This window comes from Mus pahari, chromosome 10 (assembly GCF_900095145.1).
Source record: "Mus pahari chromosome 10, PAHARI_EIJ_v1.1, whole genome shotgun sequence".
In the NCBI taxonomy this organism is placed as follows: domain Eukaryota; kingdom Metazoa; phylum Chordata; class Mammalia; order Rodentia; family Muridae; genus Mus; species Mus pahari.
Genome location: NC_034599.1, coordinates 59,052,623 through 59,069,183, shown reverse-complemented (window position 1 = coordinate 59,069,183; position 16,561 = coordinate 59,052,623). Strand labels below are relative to the sequence as shown.

At 39.7% G+C, this 16,561-nt stretch overlaps 1 protein-coding gene across 2 annotated transcripts in view; it reads left to right on the top strand.

Annotated features, from left to right (window-relative positions):
- Zwilch (zwilch kinetochore protein) overlaps positions 1 to 16,561 on the top strand; it is a 37,170-nt gene that overhangs the window by 14,126 nt on the left and 6,483 nt on the right. For both annotated transcript variants that reach the window (XM_021207034.1, XM_029543324.1), the window contains exons 8-16: positions 873 to 944; positions 3,875 to 3,968; positions 5,015 to 5,070; positions 6,073 to 6,172; positions 6,781 to 6,860; positions 9,815 to 9,971; positions 10,858 to 10,886; positions 12,623 to 12,759; positions 13,108 to 13,203. In XM_021207034.1, the coding sequence (XP_021062693.1) occupies positions 873 to 944; positions 3,875 to 3,968; positions 5,015 to 5,070; positions 6,073 to 6,172; positions 6,781 to 6,860; positions 9,815 to 9,971; positions 10,858 to 10,886; positions 12,623 to 12,759; positions 13,108 to 13,203 (821 nt within the window). The remainder of the gene's footprint in view (positions 1 to 872; positions 945 to 3,874; positions 3,969 to 5,014; positions 5,071 to 6,072; positions 6,173 to 6,780; positions 6,861 to 9,814; positions 9,972 to 10,857; positions 10,887 to 12,622; positions 12,760 to 13,107; positions 13,204 to 16,561) is intronic.

Below are 16,561 nucleotides of genomic sequence, written 5' to 3'. Positions count from 1 at the left end.
TTACGGATGGTTGTGAGCCACCATGTGGTTGCTGGGAATTGAATGCAGGACCTCTAGGAGAGCAGAAAAAAAAGCAGGGAAAACTTTTTAAACAAAAGTTAAAAAGAGAAGTATACAGAACAATACGTACAACTATGAATGTCAAAAAGAAGTGTATATCCAGAAGCCTTCGTCATGTTAACAGCAGTTCTCCTGGAGGGTAGAATTATGGGTATTTATATTTATGGTTTTCTTCTCCCGTAGTATGAATTTACTTACTTGCTTAAGGTTGTAAAGCTATAGCTTCTAGGTAGACTACTTGTGTGTTGGTTTAGTTAGTAGACTAACACACTGATTTATTGGGACTTTGTTTTCTGCGTGTCATAATACAGAGTATCACTGAGTTTTAAGCTGTTTATTTAAATTTTTTCCACCTGTCCTCTTGGAAATTCTCTGAGGAAAGGCAGGAGACCACGTGAGGGAGACAGTTGTTCTGTCTTTATGATATGGGAAAGGGCGGTGGCCTTATTCAGATTGTGTATCAGGAGAGCCAGATCTGTAAGACCTTGGGATAAAATGGCCTTGATTGCTGGGCATGGTGGCGCAGGCCTTTAATCCCAGCATTTGGGAGGCAGAGGCAGAGGCAGGTGGATTTCTGAGTTCAAGGCCAGCCTGGTCTACAGAGTGGGTTCCAGGACAGCCAGGGCTATACAGAGAAACCCTGTCTCGAAAAACCACCAAAAAAAGAAAAAAAGATGGCCCTGATTGTGGTATGGACTTAATTTACTGGTGCTTTATAAGACATACAATTGAAATATAAGTCACAGTGACTCTTGGACCGAGAACATGGGTTGCCAATGAAAACTAATGAAATGGTCTTTGATACTTTTTAGAATATCAGAGTACAATCAGGAGAGCCCAGAGGTTGTTTGAGTCATCTTCACAGAGAACTGAAATTTCTCCTTGTGAGTATCCTTCTGGAATTTCTTTCATTGAATTACATATTGTCATGAAAATTGTTTCTCAACATAACTTTGATTTTCTTTAAAATTTGTTCTAAATGTTACATTTCACTATAGTCTTGACAATTTGCACAGCTATTTATATGGCAGCTGTCTTCAAAATGATAATAGCTACACTCTGCCTTTCTACTTTACTGACTGAATTGTACAAAGCGTCACCACGATTAGTGTTTTAATAGTTTGATTACTCCTAACCGCAGCCTTGTGTCCATAGTACTCTTTTTTTTTTTTTTTTTCATAGTACTCTTTAGTGCGTACTTCACAACCTTGCTAGTCTCTGGCACCCACTAATGTGTTTATAGTGTTTCACAGCTTCTGATTGCTAAGTAGCATCTGATTTATGGATATACTGCATTTTGTTCATCTTTTCATCAGCTGATGAATGGTCTTCCTTTTTTTAAGATTTATTTATTTATTTTAGTGTAGCTATCTTCAGACACATCAGAAGAGGGCATTAGATCCCATAACAGATGGTTGTGAGGTACCATGTGGTTGCTGGGAATTGAACTCAGGAACTCTGGAAGAGCGGTTAATGCTCCTAACCACTGAGCCATCTCTCCAGCCCTTTTTTTTTTTTTTTTTTTTTTTTTTTTTTTTTTTTTTTTTTTTTTTTTTTTTTTTGGTACTTTTTGGCTATTAGAAATGATATTGCTAAAAAAAATAAAAATAAAAAAAGAAATGATATTGCTGAACATCGGTGCAAATTTTTCTGTGACCCTATGTTTTCTGCATTTATGAGAATTATGAAATTATTAGGTCATATGGCAACTATATTTAAACCATACTCTCTCCTACACACATACTGTTGGCATTAGGACCTCACAAACCTATGACACCACATAGGTGACAGCAGGACCTTCAACCTGCAGACCAGTTGCCAAGGCAACAGACACCATATTCCCAGCATCCACTTGGCTCACCTCCCACCTTTACCTGTGTTGCATCATTTTCCATATAAATAAGGAGAACACCCCTCCCTCACTCTCCCCCTCCTCCCTCTCTGCTGCTGCCTTGTCTCTCTCACTCTCCCAATAAAACCTCTTCCACATGGAACTTCCTTGACCTAGTGTGCTGTTGAGACAGGACCTGTGATTCTAACACATCACACACAAATTCCATTGTTGTATTTTAAAATGCATGCAATTTTCTTACACATACCTGCTATCTTTATACTCTTCTACTCTTCTTTTTGTCCTTTTGTCTGCCCCCTTTATGCCTTTTTAAATTATATTTTACTTATTTTGTGTATTTATTTATTTATTTATTTTTAAAGATTTATTTATTTATTATATATAAGTACACTGTAGTTGTCTTCAGACACTCCAGAAGAGGGCATCAGATCTTGTTACGGATGGTTGTGAGCCACCATGTGGTTGCTGGGATTTGAACTCCGGACCTTCGGAAGAGCAATCGGGTGCTCTTACCCACTGAGCCATATCACCAGCCCGTGTATTTATTTTTAATTATGTTTGTTTATACACAGCATGTACTTGTGCTGAAAGTCAGAAGCCAGCTTGTGACAGTCGGTTCTCTCCTAGATGTGTATCGTGAAGATAGAACTTGGGTTATCAGGCTTGGCAGCAAGCACATTTACCCTCTGGGTCGTTTCCCTGGCCCTTACTATATAGTCACAACCCTTTCACCTTTGTTTGACACACTGTCAAGAACATGCATTGTTTTTCAATAGAGTCACTGGCCATTTCACACTGCCCCATTCCTCGTGATTTGGACCATCCTACACATAGCAATATGTTTAGCATCTCTGACCTCCACCAAGTTAAATATCTCAGTCATTCTGATACATAAAGATTATCTTCACCTTTTTCATAGACCCCTCTGTAAGTATGAAATGGTCTCTTCTGTTGAGAAACATTTTTCCTTTCCTTGGAAATAAAGGAAATGCTAACTACTTGCTCCTGTCATTTTGTTACAGTGGCAATAGTGGATATCATTTCTCATGCGAAGCAAAAGAAACTTGGGAAGTTTCTCAGTCTTTTGCTCTGTTCCTTCTGATTGCTGCTGTTTGTTCATTCTGGTTGGAGTCATTCCTCATGATCCTTCCCCTTTTCCTCAATGCTGAGTTGCAGCAGACAGAACCCTCCCGTTATCAGACCTGTAGCTAGTGTAGCCTGTCTTGACTGCCTTTCCTTCACTGTGCTTAAATTTTTTGTGTGTGCCTATGTGTGTAATTGTATTGTGTTTGGATAATCTTGCATTCAGTTTCACATTTGTGATTTCATTGTTGCCTCAGCTGTATTGTATCCTCCTCCCAGGATCACATGTAGTTCCTGTGTGCATAGCATTATAGTTGAGAATACCATTCATAGAGCCAGCCTGGTGGATATGTATCCTGCTACTGTTTGTTAGTAACTTTAGCTAGTTACTGAAGCTTTCCTAGCCTTAATAAAGTGAAGACAGTAGTAGTATCTGTCTCAGAGATATTTATTATTATTATTATTATTTATTATTATTTATTTATTTATTGGGATTAAATAACACACTACGTACAAAATCCTATGACAATGCCTAGTGAGTAGTCAACATTCAAGACCTCTTACCAGAGGGCTGGAAAGAGAACTCAGTGGTTAAGAGCACTTGTTGCTCTTCCAGGGGACCTGGGTTTGATTCCTAGTACCCACATGGTACCTCATAACCATCTGTAGCTCCATTGCCAGGAGATCCAGTAACCTCTTTTGAGTTCTGAAAGCACTAGGTACTATACGTGGTGCACAAAACATTGAATATATGAAGTAAAATAAATAAATCACAAAGAAAATTGTTCTAAAGAACTGCTACCTTACTTGATGCTATTAAATATATCCCTATTAATTAGGCTATGATTTCAGCTAACATGTTTTCTGACTGTTTTACAGGTTTTAGCTGATGGCATCAGGACTGGTGTAACTGAATGGCTTGAACCTCTGGAAACAAAATCTGCTCTTGAATTTGTTCAGGAATTTCTGAATGGTGTTTGTTTTCATAATTCATTCTTGTCTGTTGCTTGTTTTTAACTGAGTGCATATGCTTGCTATATTTAAATATCACTTGTCTCTTGGCTTTATATAGCTTTGAGTTAGAATACATTAAAGTTGTGATCTAATATGGTTGGAGAGAACTTTCGTTCTAAAATGTCAAAGATAGATGTTATGGGGGCTGGAGAGATGGCTCAGTGGTTAAGAGCACTGACTGCTCTTCCAAAGGTCCTGAGTTCAAATGCCGGCAACCACATGGTGGCTCACAACCATCTGTAATAAGATCTGACGCCCTCTTCTGGAGTGTCTGAAGACAGCTACAGTATACTTGCATATAATAAATAAATAAATCTTTTTTTTTTTTTTTTTTTTTTAAAAGATAGATGTTATATTGTAAAAATTGTAAGATTAAGTTTGGGCTAAGCCTGGAAGCACAGACCTGTAATCTATTTGTAGAACTATTTGAGAGGCCAAGGCAGAAGAACTGTTAGCTTGAGCTGTAGAGTGATTTCACTGTCAGTCAAGCTGCGCAATTTAGAGAAACCTTGTCACAAAGTTAAAAAAAAATACATGAGTGCTGGGTGCAGTGGTGCATGACTTTAATTCCTGCACTCAGGGAAGCAGAGGCAGGTAGATCTGAGTTTGAGGCCAGCCTGCTCTACAAAGCTAGGCCAGGCCAGCCAAGGATTTGCCAACCATATTTAAATCCCTAGGTTTGATCAGGATTCAGGACTATAAAGAAGAGAATGTTGACGTGGAAGTTTATGTAGCACAAATAAAAAAGTGTTTTTGAGACTGTAGAAGAGTGATAAGACAGGATCTGAGCTGTTGAAGAGTGATAAAGATGGTATCTGAGCATCTTGCACATGCCTGTCTTTGTGTCTAGCTCCTGCATGAAGAATGGCTGTCATACTGGTAGTTTGCTAAAATCCCAGTATATGCCTCCTGTTCCCGTTTGCAAGTTGACAACAGGATTAGGATGGAAATAATACAGGAAGCAGAAAATTAAACTCAACTTAATAAGCTTTTTCTGCTTTTTAGACTTAAATAAACTGGATGAATTTGATGATTCTACAAAAAAAGATAAACAAAAAGAGGTAAGCAAGCCAGGCGTGGTAGAGAATGCTTTTAATCCCAGCACTTGGGAGGCAGAGGCAGGTGGATCTCTGTGTGCTCACAGCCAGCTAGATTTACAGAGTTAGTTTTGCGACAGCCAAAGCTACACAAAGAAGCCCTGTCTGGTAAAACCAAAGGAAGGAAAGGAGAGAGGAGGGAGGGATAAGCAATTACTATCAGTTAGAATCTTGCCCTGCTTTTGAACTCCCTTCCATGTTGTAGCATCTCAGGTCTTCTTCCCTCCTGTGTTTGTCTTCCTTGTTCAGCTGCAGAGAGTAGATACAGTTATGTTAATAATACACCCTAGAAAGTACTACCGTGGTGTACGAAAACAGCATGAGATGCTGCTACCGAGCCATCGTGTGCCACTGTGAAATTGACACAGTTTCCACCTGGTGATAAGGAAATTGGGTCAAAGGCCTGTTAATAAATATTCTCAGGAAGAAAATTGAGAGCTTACATTTAAGTGGTGTGGTTTTGTTGTTATTGCGTGGGGTTTGGTTTGGTTTTGAGACAGAGTTGTGCTCAGGCTAGCTTCAAATGTAATCTACTGCCTCAGCCTCCTGAGTGCTGGGCTTTATGGGTATGTAACTGCCACCTTGTCGGGTTAGTCATTACAGATTTAAAACACATTCAAGACTCTAGTTTTTGTAGCCAGTCAGTGTTGGTGCACGCTTTTAATCCCAGCACTTGGGAGGCAGAGTTTTCTGAGTCAAGGCCAGCCTGGTCTACAGACTGAGTTCCGCGACAGCCAAGGCTACACAGAGAAACCCTGTCTTAAAAAAAAAAAAAAAAAAGACTATATTTTTTTACTCAAGTATTTCTCCTTATTAGTAAATGAAATTCTGAAGAAAGTAACATTTCTATAATTCTTTGTATATGTTCATATCTTTATAGCTCTCAGAATAGTGTTTAAAGCTTTAAACTACTTCACTTTAGAAGTAAATAAACGGAGTGTTCTCTGAAGTTTGCTTCTTTTTCAGGCAGTGAACCATGACGCGGCTGCAGCTCTCAGGTCTATGCTTGTCACGGTGCGGGGGGATCTAGATTTTGCTGAACAGCTTTGGTGCAGAATGAGCAGCAGTACGTATCCATCATAATTAAAGTGGGCTTTTTTTGTGTATTTAAGGTTTTTTAACTTGATGTGCATCTTGCCTGTGTGTATGTCTGTACACCATGTGAAGTCAGCCCGCTTGCGTAGACGAGAAGGCAGTTAATCCTATGGAACTAGATGGGTGGGAACAGCATATGGGTTCTGGGGATTGACCTTGGTCCTCGGAAGAGTAGCCAGCGCTCTTACTGCTGAGTCATCTTTCCAGCCCCTTTTCATGCCTTTTAAAATATAAAACTTAGCTGTCTGCATGAGATATAACTGTATTTACAGGAGTCAAAACATACCTAATATTAATATATAACTCATATAACAATTTTAGGTAGGTAGATAGATACATGAATGGGTGGATGGATGGATAGATGGATAGATGGGTGGATGGATCGAGCTACCTACCAAATGTAATTTGGCAATCTGAGCTTACATCTTTCTGTCTTTTTTCCCTCCCATTTTAAATCCCCCCTCTCACTGCTAAAGTGCGTAGGAGTGGGGGGTTGTTTGTTTCTTGTGTGTGTCATTAAAATTGACACTTGAATCAGTAGACATGTGGAAATGATTTCTGTGTGACTTGGTTTTTAAGGTGTGGTTTCCTATCAAGACTTGGTGAAGTGTTTCACACTGATCCTGCAGAGTCTGCAGCGTGGTGATATACAGCCATGGGTAGGTTGAAGGGTGTGAGTAGAATGTTTTTCTCAGTGACATACAGAAACCAAACCAAACAAACAAAAAGAGAGTGTTTGATAAAACACTGGGTCAGACAGTCTGTGTTGACCTCCAGCTCTGCTACCTTCTAGCTGTGTGAACATGGGGCCTTTTACTTCTCTGTACCTCACTACCCTCATCAACAATATGGGGACTGGACTCTTCCTGAGTCATAGTGTTATGTAGGAATCTAATGTTATGTTATGTATCTAATGCATACACAGGACTTAGTGTCTGGCTTGATATATATAAGCTGTTGATACTGTTAACTGTTCTGAAAATGAATGTTTTCGTAAGCCACTGCTAAGACTTCAAAACTAGAATGGTCTTTTACAAAGCAATTTTGATGATGACTTGAGATTCTCAAAATGTAATATGACTTCTAAACCTATAATATTTGTGTTAGGATCTCCCCAGCACTCATGCACAAAAGCATGTGTCAAGACCAGGCATGGTAGGACATGCCTGTAATCCTACCATTTGGTAAGAAGCAGAATGATCACAAGTTGGAGATTAACCTGGGCTGTGTTGTGAGATTGTGCCTCAGAAACAAACAAAAACCCCAAAAAGTAAGAGTTTTGTCCATCATAATTCTTAGGGTTTTATTCTTTTTTAATAATATTTATTTTTATCTTATGTGCATTGATGTTTGGCCTGCATTATCTCTGTGTGAGGGTGTCAGATCTTAGAGTTACAGACAGTAATGAGCTGCCATGTGGGTGCTGAGAATTGAACCCAGATCCTCTGCAAGATCAGTCTGTGCTTGTAACCACTGAGACACCTCTCCAGCCCAGTAATTTTCCTCATAGGAGCCAGAAGTAGTAATGATGTATATTTTCCTTGTTATGAGATGACTAAGTAACAATAATGTAGCCTCATAACATTGTGTATACTAGGATATAGAATACATGTAACTTTATAAAAGGTAAATTTTGAAAACAAACCATTTTGGACCATCTGGGCTAAACTCTTCATAAGAGAAGCTTTACAAATAACTGTGCTCTTAGCACTTGATGAAATTTCCTTCATTATATGAATTTTCCAAAGTATGATTATGTTGCTTTTGCATTGAACAAAAAAGCAAAATAAAAGGTTAGAAAGAGCTTAATAGGAACCATTTAAAATAACTTAGCCACCAATTCATGATAAAAGTTAGAATTTTTGTAGTTATATAAGGCCCTGAATTTGATCCCAGCACCATAAACAATAATCAGTGTTGTGAAGAAGATACAGAACAAACACAAGAACTCGTGATGCGGACAGTAGCAGTTGTGAGTGTTTGGGATTCTGTGTTTGTGGGGTATTGGTGAGCATGAACCTGCTGGGTACAGTGAGGGTAAACCATGAGAACCTAGTTTTAAAAAAAGAGCAAATGCAGAAGACTAAGGAAAGCTGAAGACTATTAGGAAAGTAGCAGCAAGGTGCCATTTTACAGATTTTAAAATCAGTCTACTAACTGGTGCCAAAGTTACGTGTGAGTTGATAGCCCTTTGTAATTTATAAATAATCTAAGTTAGGTTGGGTGTCACAGCTGAAAAGTAACTTTGTCATATACATAGACCCTGAGGAGCGGAGTTTATGTTCCTTCAGTCTACTTCATTGTGAGTGAAGACAGAAGTTTACTAAAGATGCTCAGTGGTGCTGCAGTCACCCAGGAGAAGGCTTAGTTTTATGGCCTTGCAGGACCAGCTCTGATTCACTCTGGGAAAGTCAAGCTTACCACTTTAGGCCTGCCTTGACTGCTTTAGATTTTCAAAACACAAGTGGAATGGGAATAGCTTTTCTTGTTCTTCTTTTATTATTATTATTTTTTTTAAAAAATATTTATTTATTATATGTAAGTACACTGGAGCTGTCTTCAGAGACTCCAGAAGAGAGCATCAGATTCCATTACAGATGGTTGTGAGCCACCATGTGGTTGCTGGGATTTGAACTCAGGACCTTTGGAAGAGCAGTCGGCACTCTTAACCTCTGAGCCATCTCACCAGCCCCCTAGTATTATTATTATTTTTTTTATTTATTTATTTATTTTTATTTATTATATGTGAGTACACTGTAGCTGTCTTCAGACACTCCAGAAGTGGGTGTCAGATCTCATTACAGATGGTTGTGAGCTACCATGTGGTTGCTGGGAACTGAACTCAGGACCTTTGGAAGAACAGTCAGTGCTCTTAATCACTGAGCCATCTCTCCAGCTCTTCTTGTTTTTGTTTTTGTTTTTTTAAATAGGGTATCCAATTGACTACTTGGCTGAGGGAAACTGACCTTAAACTTCTAAAACACCTGCCTCTGCCTCCTGAGTGCTGGAACTACACACACATACCACCAACTCCCTGCTCATCCAGAGCTGGGGGTGAACCCAGAACTTTGGGCATGCTAGGCAAAGCCACATTTCTAGCCAGGAGTGGCATTTTAAGAACTTGGGTTTACTTGAGAACTTTTATTGAAAGAATTTATAGTGTCAGGAGACTGAAGATGTATGATTCTAATTTTGAACTCATAGTCTTAGTTTGCCTATTATATTTATTTATACTTAAATTTAAGAATTTATGCCGGGCGGTGGTGGCACACACCTGTAATCCCAGTGCTTGGGAGGCGAAGGCAGGTGGATTTCTGAGTTCGAGGCCAGCCTGGTCTACAAAGTGAGTTCCAGGACAGCCAGGGCTATACAAAGAAATCCTGTCTCGAAAAACCAAAATAAAACAAAACAAAAAACCCATATATTAGCCGGGTGTGGTGGCGCACGCCTTTAATCCCAGCACTTGGGAGGCAGAGGCAGGCGGATTTCTGAGTTCGAGGCCAGCCTGGTCTACAAAGTGAGTTCCAGGACAGCCAGAGCTATACAGAGAAACCCTGTCTTGAAAAACTAAAAAAAAAAAAAGAATTTATAAACTTTTTTTTTCTATTTCTAGTTGCACAGTGGGAGTAATAGTTTACTAAGTAAGCTCATTCATCAGTCTTACCATGGAGCTATGGACAGTGTCCCTCTCTCTGGAACTACCCCACTGCAGATGCTTTTGGAAATTGGTTTGGACAAACTGAAGAAAGATTATATCAGCTTTTTTGTCAGTGAGTTCTTTTACCTTCCTAGTCCTTCCTTGTCTGTCTGGCTTTAACCTCTGATTGCCTATGATACAAGCATTTTCCTTTTCTGGGCCAATTGCCCACTTGATAAATACAATAGGTTAAATAGAGCTGTAGTGTTTTGGTTTTTTGGCTTTTAGGTATGAGTTTCGTTTGTTGTTTGTTTTAAAATGTGCTGTGGTTGGGCACCCGGGAATATGTGTGGATGTGGAGAGCACCTTTCTGGAGCCAGTTTTACTGTGTGCATCCCAGGCTCCAGCTCGGGCTGTCCGGTTTGCTGGCAGGTGCCTTTACTTTCTGAACCAACCTGCTGTCACCAGTTAAAAGATTTTTTTTTTCAGTATTTTTTGTTTGTTTCTTTGTTTTTGAGGCAGGGTTTCTCTGTGCAGTCCTGGCTGTCCTGGAACTCACTCTGTAGACCAGGCTGGCCTCAAACTCAGAAATCTACCTGCCTCTGCCTCCCATGTGCTGGGATTAAAGGTGTGTGCCACCACTGCCCAGCTTTTTTCCTTTATTTTTTTTTTTATTTTTTTTTTTATTTTGGTTTTTCGAGACAGGGTTTCTCTGTATAGCCCTGGCTATCCACTTTGTAGACCAGGCTGGCCTCGACCTCAGAAATTCGCCTGCTTCTGCCTCCCGAGTGCTGGTGCGGATTAAAGGCATGCGCCACCACACCCGGCCAGCCAGCTTTTTCAATACTTAACACTTGATACTTTCTTTATCAGAGGCAAGCTATGATCAGTTTTAGATAAGTATTAGTATGAATTTATAATGTAATTGATGAACTATTTAACTTGATCAGCTATTTAATATATGAACTACAAACATTTTGGAAAATTCCTAAAGCTGATTTACATGTTTTTCTTAATAGGTCAGGAACTTGCATCTTTGAATCATTTGGTGAGTTTCTTTCACGCAGTCATAACAACACACAGTTGCTAAGTATCTGTAATGTGCCAGTCTCTGTTATAGGTCCTAGGAAGCACAGTGAGCCAATTGATGCCAGTTACTGCTATTCCTCAACGTCTGAAAGGTGTCTGTTCCAGCTGTTCCCCTTTCTCTTTGTATTTACGCAACTGATGTGTAGTGTTATTGTGTTGATGCCACTGTTCTACCAAAACTCTGACCTAGTTGTCAGGGAATCTATAAGGGTGTATTTATCCTCTTGACTCATTTGAAGGATTATTGCTAAAGAAGTTATGGCATTCTTTAATGTATTGGCTCAGGACCAACCAATCTCTACTATTGGATGCTCTTGGCATTTATCATGGACCCTCCCCACAGCATGACAGTTTATTTCAGGGTGACAGTGAGTGAAAGAGCATTTCCTTTCCTTCTTGGTCTTCTTAAAGAAGGCCTGGGAGGGTTTTTGTTGTTTTGATTTTTTGTTTTTTGAGACAGGGTTTTTCTGTGTAGCCCCGGCTGTCCTGGAACTCACTCTGTAGACCAGGCTTGCCTGGAACTCAGAAATCTGCCTGCCCCTGCCTCCTAAGTGCTGGGATTAAAGGCGTGCACCACCACTGGCTGGCACTGTTGTTTTGTTTTTTAAGGCAGAGTCTCACTATGTAGCCCTGGCTTTCCTGGAATTATTTCACTTTGTAGACCAGGCTTGTCTCAAACTCAGAGATTTCACCTGCCTCTGTCTCCCACATGCTGGTGATTAAAGCATCACCACTACACCTGATACTGGGCAGGATTTTATAAGGAACAAATGATAATTACCTATTATATATGTTATGTATGAGCCTAAAACTTGCAAATATGATGTGGTTGTATTGCCTTAACTAGGTAACAGACTATGCATTAATCAATAATATATATAATGATATAATATAAAGAGTATTATATATATATATATGTATATATATCAGTATATAACATATGCTATATAGTATTAATATTGTATAATGCATATTATATATTTTCCATATTAAACAGTGCATAGTCTATTAGTATATATGCTCATATATAACTTGTCTGTTAGATATAAACACGTCAAAATATACTATAATATGTGTAACACAATATATTATATGTTTATATATTATGTATTAATATTATCTATTATTGATTAATGCATAGTCTATTAGTGGCCTAGTTATGGCAATAAAACCACATCATGTTTGTAAGATCTAGGCTCACTCAAGGGGAAAGAATTATACAAAGTGTATATTCAGGAGGCTAGACTCTTGGCTGTTATCAAAATCTGCTTATCATTCCCACTGGATTATTAGATTGGGTCTTAGAAATAAGACTGGAAACTTCAACACTTTATGATACTGGCTTAGCTTGCCAAATGTCTTGTCCAAAATCCATGCCAATTTACCAGTAATACGTTCAAGGGGGGGTATTGTCAGGCACTTAGTTTCTCAGACTTCGGTTCACGAGGTAAGGAGAGATGAAAGGTGATTTTGCAGATTAGCCCTGCCATCCTCAGTAGTAAGTAGTGTTGGCTACCCACTTGTCCTCGCTAATGAAGCTGTCTGGGATCAGCTTTTATAGGAGACTGTCATTTGTGTCCAGCATTCTTAGCAAAGAACTTGGTTTAAGGCTAGATGTAGAGGGAATGATGGCTTCTTCCCAGGGGTTCTGCTTAGTCTTTGGTTCCTTCCTATCTTTATATTTCTGTCTTCCAGGAATACTTCATTTCTCCATCAGTATCGACACAGGAACAGGTTTACCGTGTTCAGAAACTCCATCATATTCTTGAAATATTAGTCATCTGCATGCTTTTCATTAAACCTCAACATGAGCTTCTCTTCTCTTTAACACAGTAAGTATTTTCTTTTTGTTCTGAGGCATTGTCTCATTTGTAGCCCAGGCTTACTGGTGTGAGCCACCCCTTAGTTACATTCCCAGCTCAATATATTTTTATATAAGAAATTAGTCTACATAAATTTTTTGAAGTGAATGAGATTTCCTTGGCTAGAAAGAAAACATCTTTAAGTTTTGTTTGCAGTAGAGGGAAGGTAGGGTGGGGAGCTAGTGTTTGTTACTATTATGGCTCTAAATTCATTCCTTCTGTCCATATCCTGGTTTGTGGTAAAATCTTTCTCTAGACTAGAAAGCCTTTATCTTTTCTGACAGCTTATTCCCAAAAAAGATTGTTTTAACTTTTTAGATCCTGCATCAAATATTACAAACAAAATCCTCTTGATGAGCAACACATTTTTCAGTTGCCAGTCAGACCAGCTGCTGTCAAGAATTTGTATCAAAGGTAAGCAACATAATAATTACATTGTACCTTATGGCCAGTTTGGCCCAGTTCCCATAGGATTTCATGACCCGTATAGCTTAGCCTGGTGTCCTTCTCCCACTCTCTGCTCATGGCCTTTTCTACTTCTTCCAGAATTTGTATCACTTAAGACTTTGAGCCTCTTAGTCTTTATTCTGTCCCAAAATCATGGAAGAGGGGCTGGAGAGATGGCTCAACAATTAAGAGCACTGATTATTCTTCCGGATGTCCTGAGTTCAAATCCCAGCAACCACATGGTGGCTCACAACCATCTGTAAGGAAATCTGACACCCTCTTCTGGTGTGTCTGAAGACAGCTATAGTGTACTCATATATAATAATAAATAAATATTTAAAAAAAAAATTCACAGGAGAAATAATAGGAAGAAATGACAGAGAATGATGGCAGTGAGATGAGAGACAGTGATAAGACTAGACAGGTACAATAGGAGCAAGGGTGTGGCTGTGGGTTTGACAGAATTATTGTAGTCATGCACTCTGACATGCCAGTGCTGTTCTCCCTGACGTTTCTTTCCTCTTGTCTGCTTAAAGCTTCTGTCATACCAAAAGTTTGTACTATCAGTGGTCAGTTGATTTTTGAGATGAGGGTCTTACTTTTTTTTTTTTTTTTTTCCTTCAAGACAGGGTTTCTCTGTGTAGCCCTGGCTGTCCTGGAACTCACTTTGTAGAACAGGCTGGCCTCTAACTCAGAAATCCACCTGCCTCTGCCTCCCAAATGCTGGGATTAACGGCGTGCGCCACCATTGCCTGGCAAGATGGGATCTTACTATATCACCTAGATTAGCTTTAAATTTTGTTGTCCTATTTCCACTTCCAAAGTAAGTGCAGTGCTGAGTCCAGCTATTAATGGCCTTTTTATTTGCCAATTTAAATGAACGTGTTATAGATAAATTGCTTTTGCCTGGGTGTGGTAGTACATGCCTATAATCTAGGACACAGGTGGGTACCTCTAGTGAGTTCCAGGACCAGACTAGTCCACATAGTAAAGTTCTAGGACAAACAGAAGTACTGATTGAGACACTGTCTCAAAAATGGAGAAAAAAGGGCCAGGCGTGGTGGTGCACGCCTTTAATCCCAGCACTTGGGAGGCAGAGGCAGGCGGATTTCTGAGTTCGAGGNCAGCCTGGNCTACAGAGAGAAACCCTGTCTAAAAAAAAAAAAATGGAGAAAAAAAATCAAAACGGGGTAGGCAACCTAGTTACTTGGTAAAAGCCTTATGACCTGAGTTCAACTCCTAGGGCTTACTTACATGGTTAAAAGAGAACTGGCTTTCTTCCACTGTTGTCCTTTGACCTCTACATGTACACCCTGGCAAGACTACCATAGCATACACACACCCTGCACATGGACATTCTCACATATACACTAAATAAACAAAAAAAGTAGGTGGGTGGGTGGATGTGTAGAAAAGTGTGGAGTTAGAAGATGGCCTAGCTGCTAAGAACATCACTCATTGCACAGATCTCAATGACCCGAGTTCTTTGATCTTTAGGACTCAGATAATGGTTTGTATGTGTGATTCCACCTGTGTCTAAATGGAAGACAGACAGGAAAAGCCACTGGAACCCCAATACTTATCAGAGTCCAGCAGAAATAGTGACAGCCTGTCCTCAAAACAAGGCAGATGCAGAAAACTGACCTTAGAAGTTGTCCCTTCCTGGTCTACAAAGTGAGTTCCAGGACAACCAGGGCTATACAGAGAAACCCTGTCTCAAAAAAAATTGTCACCTGACAGGCTATGGGACATGCCTGTCTGTGCTCCCACTTAAATAAATCTTTAAAAGTCTAAAAAACAGGGCTGGTGAGATGGCTCAGCGGGTAAGAGCACCCGACTGCTCTTCCGAAGGTCCTGAGTTCAAATCCCAGCAACACATGGTGGCTCACAACCATCCGCAACGAGATATGACCCTCTTCTGGGGTGTCTAAAGACAGCTACAGTGTACTTACATATAATAAATAAATAAATCTTTAAAAAAAAAAAGTCTAAAAAACACGTTTAGTATTAATATTTATGTATGTGTATGTATGCTATGTAGGCAAGTACATGCTGTGGCATGTGTGTGGCTGTCAGAGGACAACCTTACAGTCTGTTCTCCTTCCATCTTGTGTATTCTGGGGTCAGACTCAGATTGTCAGCCTTCCATGTCTGGCACAAGCACTTTATCCACTGAGCCATCTTAATGGCCCAAGATGAATATTAATTTCGTTTGTTTGTTTTTGTTTGTTTGTTTTTCGAGACAGGGTTTCTCTGTGGAGCTCTGGCTGTCCTGGAACTCACTCTGTAGACCAGGCTGTCCTCGAACTCAGAAATTCGCCTGCCTCTGCCTCCCCGTGTACTGGGATTAAAGGCGTGTGCCACCACGCCCAGTGAATATTAATTTTTATTACATTTATTTATTTATCCATGTGTGAAGTTGGGTGCTTGTAAACTGTGACACACATTGGAGGTCAGAGGACAGCTCACCGGGAGTCAGTTCTCCCTCTCCATCATGGAACTCTACTTATCAGGCCGAACCATCTATCCTGCCATGATGATGTTTTTAAACTAATTCAATAAAAAATTTTAAATGCTACTCTTTTATAATGCTGTTTTTTTCTTCTTATGTTTTATCTTTCAAATGATCATAATGGTATAATCCCCAAACCTCACTCTTGTTCCTTTCTGTATCTTTTAAATAATTATTAATCCTGACTACCTTCCTGCCTCCCCAACCCCTATACTGTTCTTTCTTTCTTTGAGGGAAAATAGAAGGATAGAAACAGAGTCTCACTGTTTAAGCTTGCCTAGAACTCTCTATGTAGCTAATGCTGGTCTTGAACTGATAGTGATTCTCCAGCCTCAGCCTTCTCGTGTGCTAGAATTACTGAGTACCACCACACTTGGTTTGCACAGTGTTTCTCTATTACTGGTTATTTATATATATGATTTATTTTTAGTTTATGTTCATTAGTGTTTTGCCTGCATGTATGTCTGTGTGAGAGTGTCAGAAGCCCTGGAATTGGAGTCAGAGATATGTGAGCTGAATGTGGGAATTAAACCCTTCTCTTCTGGAAAGAGCAGCCAGTATTCTTAACTCCTGAACCATCTCTCCAGCCCTAGACTATTACTGCTTTTTTAAAAATTTGTTTTTCTTTGAAATGTGTGTATGTTTTTGTCTCTCCCTCTTTCTTGACTGTTCTCCAGCTCAGGGATTGTGGCCTGTTTATATTTGTACTCAGTGCTTGTCACAGGAGGATTTCACTGGATGACAGGAAGGAAGGAAGGAAGGAAGGAAGGAAGGAAGGAAGGAAGGAAGGAAGGAAGGAAGGAAGGAAGGAAG